The sequence below is a fragment of the Tamandua tetradactyla genome, chromosome 11 (genome assembly GCF_023851605.1).
Source record: "Tamandua tetradactyla isolate mTamTet1 chromosome 11, mTamTet1.pri, whole genome shotgun sequence".
NCBI classification, from domain to species: domain Eukaryota; kingdom Metazoa; phylum Chordata; class Mammalia; order Pilosa; family Myrmecophagidae; genus Tamandua; species Tamandua tetradactyla.
In genome coordinates, this window is record NC_135337.1 from 10,685,823 (window position 1) to 10,709,790 (window position 23,968).

General features: G+C 44.9%; 1 protein-coding gene across 1 annotated transcript; it reads left to right on the forward strand.

Moving 5' to 3' along the window:
* Positions 1 to 3,443: 3,443 nt before the first annotated feature.
* ADORA3 (adenosine A3 receptor) lies at positions 3,444 to 19,353 on the forward strand. Its single transcript, XM_077122219.1, is given in 8 exon segments — positions 3,444 to 4,341; positions 6,118 to 6,723; positions 10,381 to 10,460; positions 11,785 to 11,865; positions 12,949 to 13,293; positions 15,644 to 15,710; positions 16,858 to 16,978; positions 18,936 to 19,353. Coding segments are annotated over 8 exon segments (1,716 nt in total). The 5' UTR covers positions 3,444 to 3,991; the 3' UTR covers positions 19,002 to 19,353.
* Positions 19,354 to 23,968: the final 4,615 nt, after the last annotated feature.

A 23,968-nucleotide genomic window follows, 5' to 3' on the forward strand; every position in this document is an offset into this window, starting at 1 on the left:
TCTCGGTTGCCACAGTCTCTTCCAGGGCTGAAATTAGGGCCTCCTATTGATGATATGGCAACTCAGTCCCAGGGATGCCTTGTACTTATAAAAGCTTCATATGATTATTCACTTGCTCTTTCACTTACTCTAGTGTTAAGTGAATCCTTTTTTTTTTTTTTTTTTTAAAGGAAAGACAGAGAGAAGGAAGGAAGGATAGAAGGAAGGAAGGGAGGAAGAAAGGGAAACATCTTTTAAACATTTTCTTGTTTTATTGTATTTTGTTTCTCCGTTTTTGTTACATGGGCTGGGGCCGGGAATCGAACCGAGGTCCTCCGGCATAGCAGGCAAGCACTTTGCCCGCTGAGCCACCGCGGCCCGCCAAGTGAATCCTTTTGAACCTGGGCTCTGAAGCCAGCAGCCTGTGCTTGAATGCCAACGGTGCCATTTCCTAGCTGTGCAACCTTGGGCAATTTACTTAACCCCTCTGAGCTTCAGCTTTCTCAGCAGTAATGACAGTAACACTCATCAGCTGACATCAGAGGCCATTGAATGGGTATAGGCGTGCAAAATGGTTAACACAAAAGCCGGTATAATGGTAAGTGCTTCATGGGCCCAAACTTATTTGCACTATCATTATATTTCCAGTGCCAACGTCATACCAGTGGGTTCACAGAGGCACTTTCCTATTCATTAACTTGTCAAAATATATTGTGTGCCTACTACCAGCCATGCATTGTGGTAGGGATTAGAAATGCAGAAATAGAAAGTGATGGTCCTTGTCCCCCAGGGGGGTTGGAGGATAATAGGAGAGAGGTGACATAAGCACAGAGGTTATATAAAATAAAAAAAATGTAGCTCTGTGGTCCCAGAGGGGAGGCAGTGTCTGGGAAGTCTCCAGGATGCTGTCTGGGAATAGCTGTGAAGGAAAAGTGTTTTGTAGGTGGACACGAAGGAGAAGCGCCTTTTGAAGCTGGGGAAACAGCGTGTGCAAAGGGGAGAGGAAGTGAAAGAGCGTGACTCCTTTGGGGAGCCACGCGCTGCGGAGCTCCGTTGGACCTTATGGTTTCTGTGGGGAAACCGGGACAGGAGACTGCCGCGTCTGGGAGAGCCCACCGTAGAGGCTCTTGTGAACCAATCTGCAGCGTCTTTCTGGACTGGATCTTGAGGGCAGCCTAGAGACTTTAGCCGGTTTTTAAGGAGGGGGTACCATGCTCATGGGTGGGTTTCAGCATCCTTCGGGATCATTCTGGTCCGCAAGGTGGTGGGGACCCTCACATCAGGGAGCTGGGAGAGGAGGCCGAGGTGGGCCTTTCAAGTGAGAGATGATGAGGGGTTGGGGGTTGGTGAGAAAGTGGCTCTGGGGCAGTGCAGGTGTAGAAATGGGCCCTGGCTTCTCTGTCCCCTTCCCCACATTGGCTTCTGTTCTCAATCCCGAGTGAAAATGAAATCCGGAGCCAGTCCTGGGCCACGGTGTTAAGTAATTGCAGAGCTTTCCCTGTGACCTCTGAAATAGCCCCTCCAGAGCAGGGATGGACTCTGCCTACTGAGAAAATGTAAGGAAGGGCTTCCCTTGCTACCCGGAAAGAACCCTCCAGGGTCTATGTGGTAAGGAATTCTGGAAATAGAATTCCTGAGTGGGCAGAGGTGGTGGGGTGGATGGGCCCAGGTGTGTCCACTGCCTCTCCCCTTTCTGTTGGGTTCTTCTCCCGGGATTAGTCTCTCTCCACCAAGCTACTCTTTCACCTGGTGCTGGGACACAGCCCCTTTCCTTGCTTTCCTTAAACCAGCTCCACGCTGAAGGAGAACGAAATGGAAAAGAATCTGACAACACAAACTGGTTGAATTTGCAGATCTGGGTGTAAAATTCGCTGCTTACGACACCAGTCCCCTCCGAGGGGCTGAAACCACTTCTCAGGCACTTGTCCCGGCCTCTTCTGCTTTTTCCTTCCCCCTAGCTCCTGGCACATGGCCCACTGTGAGATGTTATCTTTTTTTTCCTAAGTATAGAAACTGCTCAATAGACTGAGCAGCTCTCCTCGAATGAGAAGCAAACATCCCCACGCCCCCGCGTGGCACCAGCCCGCCCTGTCTGTCCTCAGCCCCTGCAGGTTCGGCATGACGGTGACCCCAGGGCCTCCAGGAAACTGGGCCTTCACTGTGCCATCGCCACAGTGTCCAGGTGGCCCGACCTGGGAGGGGCCTTTCTCTCCCATGAGGCTGTTTGTTGCTACCAGGTGGCCGGGGCTGAGAGAAGGGACAGTGGACTTTTACCACCTGTCACTAAGAATTAACGATTGTCTTAGAGTGGGAAAGACTTTTTTTCTTTCTTTTTTTCAGTACCCTGCGGCCTCCTGGAAATCACTCTCTGTAACCTCCTCCTCCAAAGCGGAGATGAGGAGAGCAGCTGGAGTGGAAAGGTCGGTGGGCCTAAGTGGGCAAACCTTGCCTGAGTTGCAGCAGGGCGTGGATGTGACCATGGCGACAAGCCTGGGGCTGCCCCTCGGGGTTGGGGGGCGGGGTGGCTAGTTAAGGGAGGCATGGGCGTAGGATATAGATGAACTCAGACCAGCTTAGGGTACAGTGGGGGCAACCAAGGTTGACGTAGAAGCAGGACAATTAACGAAGACCCAGCAGGACCCACGTAGCGGCGTCTCTCTCTGATGCCCAAGATGAGGAGTGTTTTTTGGAAACACAGGAGCAGCGCTGTCGCTAGTGTTGATCTTTATTTTGGGCTGTGCATACATGGACGCTTAAGGTAGACCCTTTGGTCCACTGTGTGGACTTAGGTCCCGCGTATTCCTTCTTGCTGTCGCTATAATCCGTCTGGTTAGAAATAACCCCTTTGGGCAGCAATCACATTCAAACATCTGATCCAGAAGGTTCAGACCCAGTAAGCGCTATTCCTCGGAGACAGGGGTCAGATTCCCAGACAGACGCCTGTCCCTGAGGGGGCGGGGTGACCGTAAGCCACCTGATTACATGCACATGTTCCCTCTTCCCTCCATTCTGCACGGCTGGTTATCCCATTGTCCTGTGCTGCTCAGACAGATTTGACACCTGCTGGTTGCTAGCATGAGGACGTGGGAGGCGTTGCTGGGTGTGTGGGCTGTGTGGGGAAATGGAGGGTTCCTGGGTATAATGCTAATGGGAAACGCTGAGATTTGTTTGTTTGTTTTTGGCTCTTCCAAGCCACAAATCCTAGCTTGTTCCTTTGGCAAAGGTTCACTGATGCCGAGGCTGGGTTTCAGCTGTCCTCAGCAAAGAGTCAGCTCATGCAGGCGAATTCTCAGTGCCTGCTGTTAGGCATGACCAAAGAATAATTCGGGCTAAGATTAGGGGGCCACAAAATCTCTTTCCTGTTCTTCTACTTCTCACGGTTTGCCTCCTGATCACGGGATCTTTTTCTGGTCAGCTACTAGAAAGCCAGAATATTATGCAGTCAGTAATCGCAGCTCCTGTCCCACCTGGCACCACACTGTCATCCAGTCCCTGAGTGAATGGTCCTGTGGCGAGCCTTCCCGTAGCACTCACCATGCCCCTGCCCCCGGCTCTTCCCTTCTTCTTGCTGAGCATTCCTATCTCTGTACTTCCTCTTCACCCTTCCCACTTCCTCAAACACCCCTGAAAAGGACTGCTTATCTTGATGAGCTCGAGACTGGGGGCAGCGGCAGAAAGCAAAGACCTTGAGTGTATCTGTCTGGAGAACCAAGAGTGCGTTCAGATTCAGCCCACACAGAGCTGTCCTGCAGGCTTCCGGGACCTGGGGAGATGTGGCCCTCAGAGGGGCTGGAGGTGATCGCTGTGTGATGGTCATTCTCTAAGGGGGGATTGTCTCCCCCAGAGCACCCCCTCCTCCCCGCCACAGAAGAGAAGGAATGGGGGAGTTGTGAACTTTGGATAGTTGCTGCACTTGACTTCTGGCAAGAAGGTTGGCAAGAGATAGGCTTGCTGGCCCACCGGGACCCTGCCGGCCCACCTGTCCCCTGGGAGTACCCTCTGGGAAAGCGAGATGGCTGACAACAGCACCGCCCTGTCACTGGCCAGCGCTACCTACATCAGCGTGGAGATTCTCATCGGACTCTGCGCCGTGGTGGGCAACGTGCTGGTCATCTGGGTGGTCAAGCTGAACCCGAGCCTTCAGACCACCACCTTCTATTTCATCGTCTCTCTAGCCCTGGCTGACATCGCCGTGGGGGTGCTGGTCATGCCTCTGGCCATTGTCATCAGCCTGGGCATCACGATTCACTTCTACAGCTGCCTTTTCATGACCTGCCTCCTCCTGATCTTCACCCACGCGTCCATCATGTCCCTCCTGGCCATCGCTGTGGACCGATATCTGCGGGTCAAGCTCACCGTCAGGTAACCTGCCTGAAGAAGAGAAGGGAGGGAGCAGTGGTGGAGGTTCCTGGGAAATGGGGCTGCAGAGTTCAGAGCTCAGATTCTTCCGGTGAGAAGGAGGCAGGTTGGCCCCTGAGCTTGAAAAGGGGGCAGTAAATGTCTTCCCACGATCTGCTGCATGAGGGGTTCAGGGATGTGAACCACAGCTTGGCCACTAGAAATAGAGGAATGTTCCAGTCCCATATCTCCTGCTTTAGGGGTGTGTGCCCGATTGCTTGGGGTGGCTAACACGGAGCACTTGATGCATCTCTAGTTAGTAAAAAATACTCTTGAGTTTTTGAAATGATGGAAACTTATTAGATGAGATAAGGATGGGCAGAGAAAAATAAAAGGTATTAGACTGATGATTCTGATGTTTTGCAGATGTTGGCTGTTTGAACTTTGTTTCCTTTTCCGTGCCCATTCCCATGTTGAGAAAGGAATCATAGCTATATATATCACACATATATGATACCCATCCCCCCCCAAAAGCTCTCCATTGTGAAAAATAGTATCAACATTTTGTGTGAAGAGAACAGACTGTCAAGTGGAGAAAATCCAAATTCCTGAACTGTGTTGGTTTATGTCTGTCCTTCCTTCTTTTGGGAGAGCCTGGTGAGGGAGCTACAAACAAGCTGTAGATATGAATTAGTCTGGGTTCAAATTCCAGATATTGGGATTTAATCTTGGGCAAGTTTTTGTTTGTTTGTTTTAAGTTTCCCTCAGTGTTCTCATCTCTACCATAGGGTTAAGAAGCCCTGAACTCACACTTACCTGGTTTCAGTTTTAGCTCCACTTCTAGCTTGTTCAGATTAACCTGACTTTATTCATCTATAAAATGGGGATAATAATTGCACCTTCCTCATAAGAGTGAATATATTAGCACATGTAAAATTCTTAGAAAAATACCTGGCACATAGTCCATGCTAAATAAATGGAAGCTGTAGCTACTACTGTTTTCATTGTTACCGTCAATATAATGAAGGTTATCATAAAAATATCTTCAGTTTGTTGTGAGGCTTAATTCAGACAAAGTCTTACAAAGTACATAGTAGGTACTCAAAAATATTAGTTTCCTTCTTACGGTCTGTGTAGGATAGTGTCAGGAAGGATGGTTGAAGGAGCAATGTGACTCTCACTGGATGAGTTTTCAAGGTCCTCGACACACTTCAACACAGCCTTTACATCTCCACTGGGTCATTTAACTCAAACAGCACGTACGCATGCTAATGCAAATAGAGAGCCAGGAGCAGACACAGGTGAAAGGAAAATGGGAGAGAAGCAGATTGTAATTTATGGACATCAGCATGACAGCCAAGCAAGACCCAGCAGAGCACAGCAGGTGAGACTGCTTTGAGGAGACTCTCACTAAGTGGGGAATCCCAGGAGACTTAGAAAAATCTTACCTCTTAGGAATGGAAGAATTCTTGGACTGGAAATGGAGCCATGAATGAGGTGTGCAATGAAGATATTCCCAATCAGTTCTAGATAGGACTTCTTTAGAAAAATCCCCAGAGAAGTTCCCCGGATTTTTCTGTAATCAGTCTGCCCATCTTGTCTTTGTCTCCAGTAGAGTTTAGCAGCAGTTATCAAAGAATATCAGTGCGCACCTCTCTAAACAGAATATTGTGGAAATGAGAGAAGCTGTGCTTTATCTCTCCTTCTCTTTCTCTTCTACCAGTTTCTCGTCTTCCCTGACCCCCACCTGCCCACAGCCATTCCTGCCATGAACTCACTGGCTCTTTTCCCTTCAAACAGATATAGGAGAGTCACAACTCAAAGAAGAATATGGCTGGCCCTGGGTCTTTGCTGGCTCGTGTCGTTCTTGGTGGGAGTGACTCCCATGCTTGGCTGGAACATGAAACTGATCCCGGGAAACGACAGGAACGTCACCTTCCTTCAGTGCAAATTCAGTTCCGTTGTGAGGATGGACTACATGGTCTACTTCAGTTTCTTCACCTGGATTTTCATCCCTCTTCTTGTCATGTGCACCATCTATCTTGACATCTTTTATGTCATTCGAAACAAACTCAATCAGAACTTTTCTACTTCCAAAGAGACAGGTGCATTTTATGGACGGGAGTTCAAGGCAGCTAAGTCCCTGTTTCTGGTTCTCTCCTTGTTTGCTTTGTCCTGGCTGCCTTTATCCATCATGAACTGTCTTACCTACTTTAATGTTAAAGTCCCACAACTTGTGCTCTACTTGGGCATCTTGCTGTCCCATGCTAACTCCATGATGAATCCTATTGTCTACGCTTATAAGATAAAGAAGTTCAAGGAAACCTACCTCTTGATCCTCAAATCCTGTGTGATCTGCCTGCCTTCTGATTCCTTGGACGCAAGCAGTGAGCAGACTTCTGAGTAGTTACTTATCTGTGAAAGATGACCTTCAGATTCAGAATCCATATACCTGAGGATCTATCCAGCTGGCACAGGGGCTTTAACATCCCTTGGTTCCTGCCACTGAGGTGGGGTACATTTGACTGGCTGCTTCCAATTGTACCTCCCCTACCTTCTTCCTCTACTTTGATTTTCTGGAGGCCAGACTTGAGGACAATGTGCTGTCATTACTTCTGCCTTTCTTCTACCTTCTCATACAGAAGTCATGAGCCTGGCGGTGGTTAACTTACCTACAGAAGGCCTCAGCTGGGCTGGATGTGCGTGTGATGGTAACTCAGTTCCAGTTTATGACAGCTTCTCAGAACACTGTAGTGAGATGCCTGAGAGATGCTGGGAGCACAAGGAGAGTTCTGAGTACTGAATTCACCTGTGAATGTGTCTGAGTAAATAAAAAATGATAGCTAACAGCTGTGTAGCTCTTTGTGGGGCCCAGGGTCATTTGGGCCTTGAAGATGAAGCTGTCTGCTCTTGGCACTCAGCCTGCTTTGCTACCTGAAGCCAGGTGACATGTTCATCTATGTTAATTCGGGGCTTCTTGCCCCTTTCCCCAGAATGTTCTGTCCCTTATTCCTGGGCTGATCAGAGTATTGGCCAACTTTATGAATCATTGATCCGTTGTTAGAGAAAGAATGATATCTTCTCTAGAGCTGAGTCCTTAATCATTTCCCTGGTGTCTGATTTTATTAGGAGTTGTGGGAGTGGGGCAGAAAGAGACAACGGATAGCTATTATTTATTGAACGGTTTCCTGTGCATTAGACCTTTTAATCCTGATGATCTGTGAGGGTAGGTATCATCACTATCATCTCCGTTTCGCAGAAGAAACTCCTGGGGCGTGGAGAGGTTGAGTAACTTATCCATAGTCACATAATTAATAAGTAGTAGAGCCAGGATTTCAACTCAGCCCTCCCTCAGGCAAGAGGAGCCCAAGCTACTAGCACCTATTCTTGGGCATGAGAATAGTCGTAAGTCCCTTGTTGACTTTGCCAGAGTCCAAACGCTTAAGCTCATCTTATGTGCAATTAACAGATAAATAGGCAGAAATTTCAGTTTGTACACATGAGGGTAACTTTTTCTTTCGCTGTTATTGCTGATCTCCAATTAATCAGGATATCAGACAGGGATAGAGTGCCAGGCACATTTTTGGGGGGCAATGAATGTGGCTCTGCAGATTCCAGGTGGCATCCTGGGTTTGCTCTGTGCAAATTGGTAACCCTGGATTTTCCCTCCCAGGATGATGTATTTAACTTGTGAGAGCAGCAAGATAGAGATTTCCATTAAACAATGTCAAGGAAGATAAGCATGTCTAATAACCTTCTCCATCAATTCTTAGCAACTTCTTAAACCTTATCTCTTAGGCCAGAGGCTCGATAACCATATTTATCTTGTTAAACTGTCATTTCACCAAAGGGTCCTTGTTTCATCTCTTGTAAGCCCATGAAGAATTAGTGCTACCTAGGACATTTTTAAATTTTGCATATATTTTCCTACTAATGCTTCACAGGAGTTGTCACTAACTCCTTCTTCCTATCCCCCCCCCCCCCCCCAACAATATTCTTAAGGGAAGAGCAGCGTGAGAACACAACTCCAAAGTATCTGCGGGTAACTGGGGTGAGGAAAATTCTTTACACCTAACAATCTCCCCTGCAGATATTGGGGGATTTTTTTCTTTCTTTCTTTAAAATTACAAGCCAACTAAACCTTTTTTTTCCCCCTTAATGGTGTTTCCTGGTTTGATTTAAGGCTATTTCCCCTTTTTTATTCTGGGGCTCCTGGTGACCAGGGTACACAACAGATTTTGCACCAGAGGCAAGGTCTCCCCAGTTGGGGACTTGGGGGGATGTGCCCTTTGAATCTCAGGCTCTTCACACGATGCTTTTTATTTTACAAACAATCTCTAACCAAGTTGCCTTAGCGACACTTAGCACAGGCTTTTCCGGGAAACTTCATTTAAAGTGACCGCTTCCCTCAAAACAAAACAGCAGCCTATCCTGGGTGAATACATTTATTTCATTTGTGTCGTTAGATGAGCTGTATGTCCTGAGTTTTAGAAACACATTTTTCCTTCCTCCCCTTCCATCCCTCTCCTCTTTCATTTTCTTCCTGATTACTTTTGCTTAGCAAATCCACTGATGGTTTGCAGGAAGTTTGTTTTTGTTTTTGTTTTTGTTGCTATTGGCCAAATGGGAATTTTCCGAGATGCTATGTTCTATTAGCCAAGAAGAAACCCATAAAGTGAAAATGCCATTTGAAGTGGACTCAAAAAAGATGAACTAAGAGTCATGGGTGAGGTGCTTGGCTAGAAGTAGTGAGACACACCCTGGTTTCAGGTTGAGAGTTTAGTGCTTGGGAATCTTCCCCAGATCCCCTCTCCTAGCTAGCTGTCTTTCAACTAAGCAAGAAAGGGTAGTTGTTTGGCTTTTATTCTAAAGGAGTAAGAGATAAAGACCACACAGACAAAACCTAGGTTTGCTTCCTCCCTTGTATATGAATTAGCTGGAACAAAGGTATACTTTGAGTAACTGGATTTTATTCTATTTTTTTTCTCTCTCGCCCTCTCTTTTTTTTTTATCACGTCAACTAAATGCACCTTTTTCTAGAGAAACTCTTCCCTTAGGTAGTTGAGCAAGATATAATGAAGATAAGAAGACTAGGACTGCATCTTGCTCCAACCACTTAAATGACAGTGGTGTATGTCAGGTCTCTTTATAAATCATAAAGTGCTCTACAATTTTAAAGTTTTATTGCTATTGGAGAAGCAGCATACTATGACGGAAAGAGTTGATTTTTTTTTTCTCTCCCAGATTTTGCATCCGATCATAATGGTTGAATTAGATATGGGAACTCTGACAAGTTATTTAAACTTCTGATCCTTTATTTCCCTTGTTTGTAAAATGAGACTAATAGTACCTGTGTCAAAGATTTTGTTTTTCACTATCTATTATGGAAAATGGCAAACGTACAAATGTGGAGAGACTAGAATGATGAACCCTCAAATATCTGTCACCTTACTTTAATATTGATCAACTTAAGGACTACTTTGTTTTATTTATATCTCCATCCATTTGCCCTGCCTTGATTATTTGAAGTTCTGGACGTCAAATTATTTCATCTGTAAACTTTCAATGTGTATTTCTAAATGATGTTTTAAATCCATTACCCATTTACCTTTTATTTACACATCTAAATAGAGTGAAAATTAATCTGTATCCTCAACAGCAAACAAAACTAGTAGCACCAGGGAATTCACAGAATACTAATGGACATATCCGTTCATCTTCTGTAAGCTCTGGGGCTTTTATTTACTTTACTGTGTTACTTTTCCATGTCTTGGCCTTTTACTTCTATCTATCTGTACCCGATCCGTTTCTCTTTCTGCTGGTGTTTTCTTTGATGTCAGAGGTGCCATCGCCGAGCAATTCAAAGATAAGCATTGCCTTGAAGGATGTATAACCAAGTGTTGCATGAGATCTGTGTTAATTAGGTATTGCTATGAAACAAATTACCCTCAAACTTAAAGGCGTAGGACAATAATCATTTATTGCTTTCTGTGAGTCAGTAATTGAGGAGAATCTCGGTTGGGGGCTTCGGCTCAGGTCTCTCAGGACTTGCTGGGTGTGCAGTCATCTGAAGGCTTGGCTGGGGCTGGAGGAGCCACCCCCAGGGCCACTCTCCCACACCTCTGGCAGGTTGAGTCTGGCAAGTTGGTTCCTTTCCACAGGGGCCTCTCTGCAGGCCTGCCTAGGAGTACTCACAACTCAGCTCCTGACTTCCCCAAGAAGGAGTGATCCAAGAGGCCACAGCAGAAGGTGAGTGCCATGGAAGTCCTGGGAGTCATCCACCCTCGCTTCTGCCATATTTTATTGGTCACACAGTCCAGCCCTTGATGTGGCTCCGGAACTCCAAAAGGTGTGAGTATCAGGCATTATCTTCAAGGTTACCACGATACCATTATCATACCTAAAAAAGAAATTGACAATAATTTTTTTTTAAATATCATCAACTATGTAGGACATGCTCAAAATTTCCCAGTTGTTTCTTGAGTCAGGATCCAAATCGATTCCAGATCTTGCCATTTGTCAATATCTCTCTTAAGTCTCCAAATCTATAGGCCCTTCTTTTTTTTCCTTGCAGTTGATTTGTTGAACTCATAGAGGTTTTTGATGAGGATTAAATGAGGCAATATAGGTAAAGCAGATACCTAATACTTGCCATTGGCCCATGTGCTGACTCCTTGCAAATTAGAGAAAAGCTCTGGCTTTTGGTGGGAAGTGCTAGCATGGGGGTATGATAAGTAGCATCCGGGGGTGGCTCCATAATTCAGGCTTTCAAGATCAGCGGTCAGCACACGAATCCCATTAGAAATCTGGAGAGGCTTTTGCTACTGCATGACCATATCTCCTTGATTTGACCTAGCTCTGTCCAGAAAAGCTTTTAAAAAATCAGGAGGCATGCATCGATGTAGACAACAGTGTGTTTCACCCCCAAACCTCACCCCTGAGTGAGGCTGCAATGTCCACTTTGGGTAGGGTTAGTTAGGAATCTCCCTACTAAGCTTCTTCTCAGCTAAATAGAAATTGGTCCTCCCAGAGTGTGGGTGGACAAGAGGAGTGGTCTCTGGGGATGCCTGGGCCATCAGCAGGACAGGGCACAGCTACCACACACACAAATGTGTGCCAGAGACGGTGTGTGTCATCATATGCTTTGCTGAGTGTGTACAAGGACTTGTGTGCCAGCATAGATTTTTACAGGAGAGGAATCTTCACTACTGCTTTGGACTTGGCCTGGAAACCCAGAATTTTCCCAATTCGCTCCATGTTATATGAGTCAGATAATAGCCATGAGCAGCACCCATCTGCTGAACTACCCCTGTGCAGTGCCTATCCTGGATGCCTAGACATGGCAGCCTTGCTTGCATTATCTGATCGATCCCCTTTTCACGGGTTTCTCCAAATGGTATAAGATGCTCTTAAGCTCAAAAACATCTGTTTCCTTTAAACAGATCAAGCATTCTTGAGATCCCCAAGGGCATTCTACCATTCCTGGTGAAGTTTGCTTCCTTCCAGTTATGATGCTCTTCATTCTGCTCTCCTTGGTTCTCTTTTCAGGTAAGAGGTGGAGAAGGAACATCTCCAGCCCTCCAAGCTGTGGTCTCTCCAGACACTTTGTGTTTTCTTCTCCTTTCCTATTTTGAGTACCTGCTTATTAGCTCTACCCACCTAAAGAGTAGGACGGGAAAACAAAATGAGATGGAAATAGACCATGTCTATGTTGGTTTTGTTTCTGGCTCTGGTAAGAAGGTTTGTGAGGAATGTGAAACCTTCAGCAAAAATGAGGGTTCCATATCCTCTCTTTCTGTTTACTTAAGTTCCCCTTCCCCTCCCCCTTTCCCTTCAAAAATGTTTGTGCAGATATGCAGGCAAGGAACTTTTCCCTTTCTTCCTACACAGGGCCCTAAAGATGAGATTCAAGGAGTGGGCTGTCCTGACTCTGCCACCCTCTGGCTGTGTGACCCTTGAGAGTCATTCCACCTTCTCTGTGGAAGCATCTGTGCCTCCAAACCGAGGGTCACATGGTCTTCCTTGTGGGGCTGTTAGGAGAATAAAATGATAATCAAGGATGTGATTCTGCTTGGCAAGATAGTCCTAGCCTGTGGGAGCCACAGTTGAAGCATGCTGTGCCCATCTGTTCTTGGTGAGTCCTCTCACCAAACACAGTCAAACAGCACATGGTACACGTGACTTCCTCATTATGCAACACCCTGAGATGAGAGAGGTGCCACACCTGTCTGGGGTGGAGAAAATGTGAAATTCTTAGCTCCTAAAGATAGTACCTAACTCCCTTTGTTTTCAGTCCTATCCAGGTAGCAGAAGAAAATAATCATCAAACGTTCTCACTTTCTTTTTGATCATGCTATGATTGGGTGGGAGTAAGGGCAGAGGTTCTACTTAAAAACAAAGCACAGGCAATTCTAGTCTCTATGTTAAGCAGTGGTGAGGGCCCCCTAAATTCTTTCAGGTGGGGGGCATCCATTTTATCCATCCTTAGGCCAGGAAAAGGCACTTCCCCAAGGTTGCCCTTTCAAATGAGGCAAAAAACCAGTCTCCGAGCTTTGATCAATTATCCTTAAGGGGGGTAGAAACTGCAACAGATTTGAAAGAATAATGGTGTATGTGGGTATGTCTTGACAGATGCCATGGTTGTGGATGAAAAGGTCAAGGAAATCTTTGTATTGGACACAGCTTCTGCCATTTGCAACTACGATGCCCACTATAAGGACTACCCCAAATACTGGTGCCGGGGCTACTTCCGGGACTTCTGCAACATCATCGCCTTCACACCAAATAGCACTGACCATGTGGTCTTGAGGGACACAGGAAACCAGCTCATTGTCACTGTGTCCTGCCTGACCAAGGAGGATACAGGTTGGTACTGGTGTGGCATCCAGCAGAACTTTGCCAGAGATGACATGGATTTTACAGAGTTGGTTGTGACTGACCACAGAGGAGCCCACATTGATTTTTGGTCTAAAAAAGGTAAGGATCTTTCTGAGGGTTTAGCTGGTAATTACCCATAGTAAGTGGGTGTTTGTTGGTGTGGTAAATGCTCACTAAAGCCAATGAACACCAACAAAGACTCTCCCTCTTTGGGGAAACCAAGATCTCTTCCAATCTCAAGGCAGATGGTTGTTGATGGTGCAGGGTATTAGGCAGGAGTTTGGGGAAGAGGAGGTGTGCTGGTTTGAAAGGATGTATGTCCCCTAGAAAAGCCATGTTTTAATCCTGAACCCATTTTGTAAAGGCAGCCATTTCATTTAATCCCTATTCAGCATTGTATGTTTGAAACTGTAATTAGATCATCTCCCTGGAGATGTGATGTAATCGAGACTGGTTGTTAAACTGGATTAGGTAGAGGCGTGTCTCCACCCATTTGGGTGGGTCTTGATTAGTTTCTGAAGAAACTGAAAAAAAAGAGGACACATTTTGGAGAATGAGAGATTCCCATCTCCAGTGATGTTTGGACCTAATCCACCCATCTGGTGGGTCTTGATTAGTTTCTGAAGTCCTGTGAAAGAGGAAACATTTTGGAGAATAAGAGATTCAGAGAGAACAGAGCAGAATGACATAGCCACGAGAAACAGAGTCCACCAGCCAGTGACCTTTGGAGATGAAGAAGAAAAATGCATCCCAGGGAGCCTCATGAAACAGGAAGCCAGGAGAAGAAGCTAGCAGATGACACTGTGCCACCATGTGCCCTTCCAGATGAAAGAGGAACCCTGACTGTGTTCACCATGTGCCCTTCCAGATGAAAGAGAAACCGTGAACTTCATCGGCCTTCTTGAACCAAGGTATCTTTCCCTGGATGGATGCCTTCGAGTGGACATTTCTATAGACTGGCTTTAATTGGAACATTTTCTCAGCCTTAGAACTATAAGCCAGAAACTTATTAAATTCCCCTTTTTAAAAGCCATTCCATTTCTAGTATATTGCATTCTGGCAGCTAGCAAACTAGAACAGGAGGAGTCTGGGCTTTGGGAAGTTCTTGGAACCTCCCTTCCCTCGCAGTGATCTGGTTCATGGAATTCGAAGATCCTCTTTGCATCCAATGAGTGTGAGGTCTTTGGGTTGAAGGAGGAAATGAAATGATGGTCAGGAAAGGCATTGGATTTGCTTTTAAATCTCTGTACTCCATGATTTGGTGTCAGCTTGGCAGGTCTAGAATCTTGGGGATTAGTTTCTTGAGAGGTGGCTGAGGCTGCAAAACATGACCAGTGGATGTAAAAATACCCTCAAAAACTGTCAATTGAAATAATTTAAGAATTTACAGGGTGGGGGGAATGCCATTGTCAAACTGGTCAGTGCCCTCCTTCACTGTTTTTGGAATGCAATCTACATTAAGAGGCTGCTGGAAGGTATGGCTGGAACTGGAGTCTATAGATAGAAGGTTGTCTGAGTCACTCGACTTAGAGTTTTGGCCAGGGCGAAGAAGAAATTTCTTCTTTCAAATACCCTCCTTTTTTATGAAAACCAATGTCTCTTAGGCAGAGAGCTTATGGAAGGCACTAGCCTTTCTCTTCTGTGGCTTCTCATTGTTTCCATTTCTAGAAGGCATGTTCAGAGGGCAGTTGGGCAGATCCAGTAGGGCAGATGTAGGGAAACAAACCAGAAGACCGTATGGGAAACCATGGTGCTACGAAAAGAGCCCTGTTCATGCCTGACCAACTGGTCATTCGTTCATTCAACAAGCTTCTTATGGAATGTGTAACATCTTTCATACCTAATATTTCTACTTTGGTGACGTTCTGCTTTTACCTGACTGGGCAGTGTGTCCTGAGTTTCAAGCTCAGGATGAGAGAAGTCCCACCTTAATGCCTTATTTAGTTTAAATGAAGTACATCCACATTACCTCCCAGATCTTATTGGAAGAGGTAATGTGGATGGCTGGGTAGGACCTCTCCCAGTGGGACAGGTTGGCTGTCAGAAGCACTTTGTGGCAATTATATTACCTATTGACCAACCCCTTACTGATAGGGATTTTGGACATCTGGTATCTCCTCTCATAAACCCAAGCCTGGGACTCTAGCCACAGGCCACTTCTGATTGATACAGTGCCTTTGTGCAAATCTGGAAAAGGTGCCCTTTCCTCAGGTACATGGTGCCCAGTGCCAGGGTGTATGTCTTCACAAGTGGAATATGGGCAGATTTCAGCCCCTACTTGTCCCCTGGGTCTGGCACAAACAACTATGGGTGACATATCTGCTCTACTGAAGTCATTCAAGGCACTCATTCTCAGGAGACTGAGAAAATGAGAGAGAGGTACCTGGAAGGCCAAGGAAGTTATGGGTATGAGCCTTACTTGACTCTCAACAAATCCTTTCTGATTCAGACCTACCAGGCAACAAGAATAGGACGTGCAGGGCTTCCAAAGTTGTCCACAAGGCAGATCGCTCCAGGTGAGTTGTAATCTTAGGAGGCAGGGTAGGGGTGAGGGGAAGGTGGGGGGGGTAGCAGCAACAACACAAAATGACAATTGATTTGCACCTGTTACTTTTTGCCCATGTATTGTTTCTCCAACTAACTATATATCCTTAATGTGACTATTTGGTTTATTTCCAACTAGTATAGTTTAGGACTCTTGGTTGTAAGCAGCAAAAATGTTCTGTAGCTATTTTAATTAAAAGGGAGGAATTCATCATAAGGAGGGGACAGAGTCTCATGAAATTCAAGGGAAGGGATGTACTCACCCTCAGAATTTGATAGGAGTATAATCAAGTCTTTATCTCTGTCTCTAATCTGCTACTCTTATGTGTGTTTGCTTCCTTCTTTTTCTAGACTGTCCTTATTTATTTTTTCCCATGGGAAAAGACAATCATTTATAGCTCCTGAGTTTCTGTCTCCCTGGATTCTTCTACTCCCAGTCCCACTTTAGTTCCAGAGCGTCTCAGTTTGCCAGGTCTGCTATAATAAATATCACACAGTGGACTGGTAAACAGCAGGAATTTATTGTCTTACAGTTTTAAGTCCAACGTTAAGGTTATTGTCTGGGTTTACTTTGTCCTGGAGTCTGTTTGGGCAATTCCTCCATCATATAATGATCTCTCTTTTCTTGTTTCTACCCCTCTGATTTCTGCTGACTTCTGAATTCCACTTCTACTCAGTCATCAGTGTCTCTTTCCAGATTTCCTCTCCTTAGGAGATCTCCAGTCATGTGCATTAAGGCCCACCCTGATTCACTTTGGTCTCATTTCAATAGGATCTTTGAAGACCCTATTCACAAATGAATCTACACCTTAACTAATAACATCTTCAAAGATCTTTTTTTACAAATGAGTTCACACCCACAGGACTGGGGGTGAGGATGTGAACATATCTTTTGTGGGGGGCATGATTCACTCCCAGTGCTGAGGAAGGGGCTTATTGGCCCAACCTGGTCAAGTTAAGTGTGGTCCAAGGGATAGGGTCACTCTATAGGAATAAGGTTTCCAGAAGCTACAGTCACTGGGTGGGGGCAGGCAGATCCCAGAAGAAGGGATCCTGAGCAGAGAACCAAAAGGTGGTTTCCTCCAAGGAACTTTGAGATCTGTCTGTGGTTCCTTCCAGGCTGTCCATTCTCACCATCTGCATACTGATCACAGGTCTGGGGAGTATCACTATACTCAGTCATTTGTCCAAAAGACGGAGACGTCCAAGGAGTAGAAGGAGTAAGTAGCAGTTTGTGGGGGTGGGGGTGGGGGTGGGGGTGGGGAGGCAGGAATCAGAGAACAAAAGGGATTGGGGAGCAGCTTTCAAGCAAGTGAATGAGTCCCTTCCCACCTCACCCCACCCCCACACACTTACTGCCTGGTCGTGGAGACCAATTCAGCCAGTCCATGGGCTGGGGAAAATACGTGCTTCATAGTGACACAAGCATCCTGAAAGGTGACAGAGCACAAAGGTGGCCTTCTTAAGTGGAGGAGTGAGAGATCAGGGAGAAAGGAGGTCCTGAGACAAGCATACTCCAGGTTGTGTATCTGGAAGGCACATGGCTCCAGCATAAAGAATTTGGAGACAGCCTCACTCTTTGACTGAAAGAAACTTAATGCTCACCTAAAGGAATAGGAACCAAGGCCCATTTCAAAGAAGCTTTGGGGATCCCTGGGTAAGTAGCATAGAAAGGTCTCTTTGAGATGAATTTTGAACCAAGGGAGTGACCCTTTAGCCTGTATTCCCTTTTGCCCTTGAATGATTATAGGTGAAGGCCTTGCTAGAAGCCCGAAAGACAGCCAGGGTTCTTCTGTGGTCCCCACACCTTTGGTAAGTTTCCTCCTTGGCTGTTTTGTTCTGAACCCTTTGCCTCACAACTCTCTGCCCCGATGCCTCCTCATTCCTAAATAGAATGCTGGTGCTTTGTTAAGAAAGGATTGTGAGGATTTGGTCATATTTCCCTTTGGGGCAGCATCTCCTTGTCTAGTAGAGCCTCCAGGCCACCATGTGGTGATTCTGCTAACTTCTAGAGCACATACACAGCTGAAGAACACTAGACACAGACACCCATGCCATAGTTCAACAAGTAGTTGTTTTTTTTTTTTTTTTTAATGTTCATACACCACAAAAACAACTTGGAGCAAAGAAAGAGACTGAAGAGTGTAAGTAGTGGCCTCACAGCATTCCTGGCCCTCTGCTCTTTAGGACCTTTGGCGCTGTGGAGGTGGGAGATACAGACAGAGCAACATCTTTCTTAGTTTTGCCCAAGAACACTCCCTTTGGTTCACAATTCAGGTTTAGGTTTTTGCAAAATACACTGTTACTTCTTTAAGATGTGAACTTGGGCAACTTTTCACTTCTATGGGCCTATTTACTTCCCTATAAATTGGAGATGCCATTCTCATATTCACCAGGAATGCCTGCCTGCCTGCCTGCCTGCCTTCCTTCCTTCCTTCCTTCCTTCCTTCCTTCCTTCCTTCCTTCCTTCCTTCCATCCTGCCTTCCTTCCTTCCTTCTTTCCCTCCTTCCTTCCTTCCTTCCTTCCTGCCTTCCTGCCTTCATTCCCTCCTTCTTTCCTTCCTTCCGTCCTTCCTTTCCTCCTTCCCTCCTTCCCACCCTCCCTACTTCCTTCATTCCTTGCCAAGTTAGATGCTGGGGATACAAAGATGAGCAGAAGAAGCAACATCTGCCTTCACAAGGCTTAAAATACAGTGTGGGAGAAAGAAAAACTGCCATATGCACACCCAAATGTACAATTGTTAAGTAAAATACTTGACACTAAAGGTGCTGTGAAAGTTGAGGGAACGAAACCCAACACTATTGCTTTTTAGCAAGGAGCTGTACAATCTGTTTTAGCCATGGCCTGTCTCCTCATACTCAGGCAATTGAAACATCGCAGCTTGAATCAAGGATTTGGTCCCTTCTAAATTTCACATTCTTGGGCTCTTGAGTCTTGTTGCACTCATGTCACCAAACTTGGTGAGAATTGAATGTGAGTGCCATGTACCAAGCTTTCCTCTTGACCAACTGATGACATTTACCATCACGACATCTGATTTCAGCCCTGAAAACAAACTGCTTTTGTTTGATGGGAGCCCTGAAAGCTCCCATGAAACTCCCTTGAGAGCGTTTGCAACTTTTGCTGCAGAAACACAAAGCTGAGGGAGGTGATAGAGATTAACTCAATTTTCCTTTTCTATTCCTCAACAAAGTAGAGAACTCTGAAGCCCTTCTAATGTGTCCTGACTTCAAAGGAAATGGCTCATACTGAACAGATGTGACCGAAGATTTCTTTTATTTAGTTTATACATAAAGTGATGCTAGAGTAGAATCACTATGACAACTGACTGACATCTGGGGGATTGATTCTGATCTCTCAGGCATTCTGAAGGACCCTCCAACCTTACCAGCTTTCATTTGCAGCTCGGCAACAAGATCAGTAGAACTCAGAGCAACCATGATGTACCACACCTGAGCAAGGGTGCCATCAGATAACATCTCAAGATCTTGGTTCTCTTGGCTTTGAATAGCCAGAAGGGAAGAAGAGAGATAGAATCTGGGTTGGGGGGTGGGGCAGGAGATGACCTGTATTTTATTTGTTAGCCAATAAATTTCTGATACATGTCGAAAGAACTCCAAGGTGTGACTAACTTCTCCTGGGATGTCACTGGGAAAATATTTCTGGAAAAGTTTCTTTGAAATTGTCAATTCTGAATTGGTATTAAATGCTATCCTGCCCAAAGAAAGGGAGATTGACTTAATCAGTGGTACTAAGGTTCTCTTGGTGAAAAGGCTGTGGACCACTAGTTGCATCCTTTATGGGAAAATGTCACCAGACTCAATGAATGGCTGTTTTTGGTAAATAAAAACCAAGGAGTGATAATGTGGATGAAATATCCATTCAAATATAGAAACAAATCAAGAACAAGCTTTCAGCAGCTTGTGGGTGCAAGTGAGGTTACGATATCATTAATGCCGGAATGACCATAGCTCTTAGCTCCTACCTCTCCCCATACAGTGTCTCTCCTGCTATTTCTGGAAGTTCCCAGGGGGGTCCTCAGCACTGCCCTTCCTGCTCTTATAAGAACCCTGCTTTTTTGGTTCCATGGTGTCTTCTGATAGGGTGTGGTCAGCTTCAGTTCTCAGGATACTCAAATGGCCCTGTGGTCTGAGGCAGGGTTGGGACAGGCTGTTTGGCTCTTGACACAATTCTGCATGCACTCTGCATGTTTAGGTCCAGAGTCTCACAAAGGCTTTCATGAACAGGGTTCCTTCAGCTTCCACCCAAAACCCTCTCTCCATGAGTAGGGAATGCAAAGCTACTCAATAGCCTGGTGGGAGGGGATCAGGTGTGGGTACCATCCCTCTCCTCCTATCCTCCACATTTCCATACAGCCCCCACTCCCAGAAGCTCAGCAAGCTACATCAAAAGTGCTCTCTACATTGTAAAACTTTACATAGTACAGTCACTGGTGTACAGAAGAAAGCAAATTTTTTATACTCAATGCCTTCCATCACAAAAGTCTTTCACAGCTGTCAAAGAAAGCCACAGCTCTGCTGACAAAGCAGTGTAGGGTGAACTCCAGTCTGTACATATCTTCAGAGACCTGCAGGCATAGAGTGTAAAAATCACCCACTTTCCCTGTCAGCAAATATGGGTCAAGTGTTTCGAGAAGGCCTTGGCCCCTCTGTGGCGTGGCAGGAATCAGAAGTAAAATCAACCATGCCCTCAAAAGGATGGCTCCTTTTCAGTTGCTGTGTGTGCTTTTGCTTGACCTCCTCAGTAGGAACAGCTGGGAAATGTCAGACCAGGTACTGGAACCACCTTCACATTGCTACAAAGGAAAAGGCAGCCACGTCCATGGCTCTCAGTTAGGGATATTTACCTGGTGATAGCTCCATTGATTATACTACAGAACCTGACCCACTTTTTCTCTGCAAACAAAATGAGCATAAACATTTGAAATGGGATACTGCCCCTTTAGCTTATTTTTGCATAAATTGTTCCTTGAAGATACATGTTGCATTTAGTATATCAGACAGCACAAAAAATAACAAGCAAGGAAAAACTGGACTTATGTTTCTTAGCTTAAATGCAAAATAATCTCTTCTGTATTAAAATATATAAGCATGTCAAGCCTGTTCTTTACACAATAAAGCATCATTTGTTATTTTAAAGACAAACAACATAATATATATTCTGATAGCATAGATTTTTCAGGTAAGTCTTGAAAAATAAAGCCATAAACTGTAAAATTAAGAACCAGTTTACTTGAATTATATTTCAATTTCACTTTGGAAATAAACAGAAACAGAATTTTTTTTTTTTTTAGGGAGTAATGGTTTAACATTAAAAAAACCAACATCTTGCTTTCTCTTCTCTCAACCACAAACACACCTCAACCCCTCCCCTGGGGTCTTTTATGGGCTTACATAAAGGCGTCACAGGCTGACTGGCTCTGCAAATACATTCCAGTTTGTGCTGTTGGGACATCTTACTATACAGGACAAGATGGCAGGCATCTATTGATCTTACATGGCAGATGAATTCATCTATAGATGAGTTGGGAAAATTACATTCACCCAATATGGACAGCTGTTTCCCCTAAGAATCCTACGGGTTTCTTCTGAATCCATTATCCAGGGTTCAAGAGTCTTTTTCTCCCCTTGCCTAGCTAGCAAAGACCTTTTGAATTTGTGGTCAATTAAGTACTCATTTTATCCTCCAGCAAGGCAGGGAGCACACCAGTTCTCAGGCTGGGGACATAGAAAGCAAGACTCAGTTTAGGGCTGTGGTGTTGAAATAGGAAGCTTCAGGAACACAGCAGGAAGAGCAATTTGTTTGCTATTTCATTTACAAGTGGATGGTCATAGCACAGTTCTTGATCCTACCGTTGGAGCTGGATTTCCAAGGCACTGGCTCTGCACTGCACAGCTGATGTGGCTTCTAGCTTCAGGGTTGGCAGAACCATTTGACATCAGCTGATAGCTTGGGAAAAGCTGAAATCTTGAGAGGCTTCCCTGAGTTGGCCAACAGGAGGGCATCTTTCCCATCTCTGAGGTCCACGTGGAGCAGGCTGCTCTGTCTGGACTGTGACCTCTTCGCTGTACTATTTCCTAAACAGGCATTTTCTCTAGACCTGTTCACTCCCTCAGAGGGCCTCCTTCTTTATCAGACCTCTGTCCCACAGTCTTCTCTCTCATAATCCAGCAGACAGCCAGCTCTCACTCTCTTGATCTCTCACCTGACTTTGCCTTTCTAGTCTTCTTGCCACTACAAGTGCTAGGTGGGGGCTTGGTATGGAGACAGGATGCAAGGAATTTGAAGTCAGAGGACTTGATTTAAGTTTTGGTTCTGCCACTTCTTAGACAGATGACTTTGGGTAAATTATCTCATTGACTTAAGCTTGAATTACCTTACCTTTTGAAAAGGTTTAATTTAATGTATTTTTGGAAGGGATTAGTAGAGGATGTTTCTCCTCCATCCCAGCTTCCTTCCCTGTGGACTGAGCAGCTGAGCTGACTCTCCTCACTGACTCCTCAGGGGAGGTGGGGGGACTGGCTCCAGATGGAGCGTAGAGTAGGAGATGGACATATTCACTCTGTCTCTTCATCTTCCTTTTTAAATCTTTTAGGGATGGGCAGCTTTCTACAAGCACATGACCTCTTCTGCACCTTGGTTTGGGGGAGACAGAGTGTGGGCACTTGCTCTGACCCAGTGCTGTCAACCATGGGTTTTAGTATTCTGAAGTCCACTCCCTGCAGCTTTAGTAAAAGCCACATTTGCCAGTGTTTACTGTAGTCATAATAAAGATAATATTTTGGTCTCCGTCTGCTGAGTCCTTTATCTTATTTCTTGGTTGGTTCAGAATTCAGGTGGGAGAGAGGAGCCTAAGGTATCTGTTGGGCCCCTTTGAAGATCCTCAAGATGGTAAATGAAAACTTCGAAAGTTACCAAAAGGCTTCTAAGGGAAAGCATCCCTCCTACCCAAATTCCTCTCTCCAGAGCTGTCACTGCAACAAATTATTTGTGCTTTCTTCCAGAGAGACACTAAATACATATATAAATGTATATATATGTATGTATATATGTTTCTATATAATATATGTATATATTGTCTGTTGTACATAAATGGATCATATTCAGAATTTAGCAGTTTGCACTTTCATTGAACAATGTTCCTTGGAGATCTTTCCTTATTAGAACATGGATGGTGGCCTCATTCTTTTTAATGACTGGCATTGTACGCCATTAACCAATCCCCTCTCAACATCCATTTTTCTGTATTTCATTTCACTCTTATGGAGAGTTGAACGTGTGGATGAAGACACAAATTCTGGAGTCAGTGTGAACAGGGCAAATCATTTCACCTCTCTGTGCCTCCATTTACATACCTAAACAATGAGAATAGTCATAACTGTAACCTCATAATATTTTTTTGCTATGCTTGTTTTTTAAACTTTTTTATTGTCTAGTATAGTATATATATACAAAGCAGAGAAATAAAAAAAGCAATAGTTTTCAAAGTGCTCTTCAAAAAGTAGTTACAGGACAGATTCCAGAATTTGTCACGGGCTACCATACAATCCTCTCACATTTTTCCTTCTAGCTGCTCCAGAATATAGGAGGCTAGAAGGCTTAAATTGTTTTATCATCACAATCGACTTTTTTCCTTTTTTTTTTTTTGAAAAGTCACATATGTAAAGAAGCAATAAATTTCAAAGCATAGTACCACAATCAGTTGTAGAACATATTTCAGAGTTTGACATGGGCTACTATTTCACAATTCTAGGTTTTTACTTCCAGTTGCTCTAAGATACTGGAAACTAAAAGAGATATCAATTTAATGATCCAACATTCATATTCATTTGTTATTCCTGTCTTCTCTGTATAACTCCACCATCATCTATGATCTTTCCATACCTCTCTTTAGGGGTGTTTGTGTTACGGCCATTCTAAATTTTTCATCTTGTAAGGATCTTTCACTAATATGGGGTAGGGAGATGGAACTACTGGATGTTCTAGAGAGGCTGGGCCCTCTAGGTTTCAGGACTTCTCTGGTCCAGGGACCCATCTGGAGTTTGTAGGTTTCTGGAAAGTTGCTCTAGTGCATGGAACCCTTGTGGAATCTTATATATTGCCCTAGGTATTCTTTAGGATTGGCTAGAATGGTCCTGGTTGGGTTTGGCAGGTTATGATAGGTAGCAAGGTCTAACTGAAGCTTGTGTAAGAACAACCTCCAGAGTA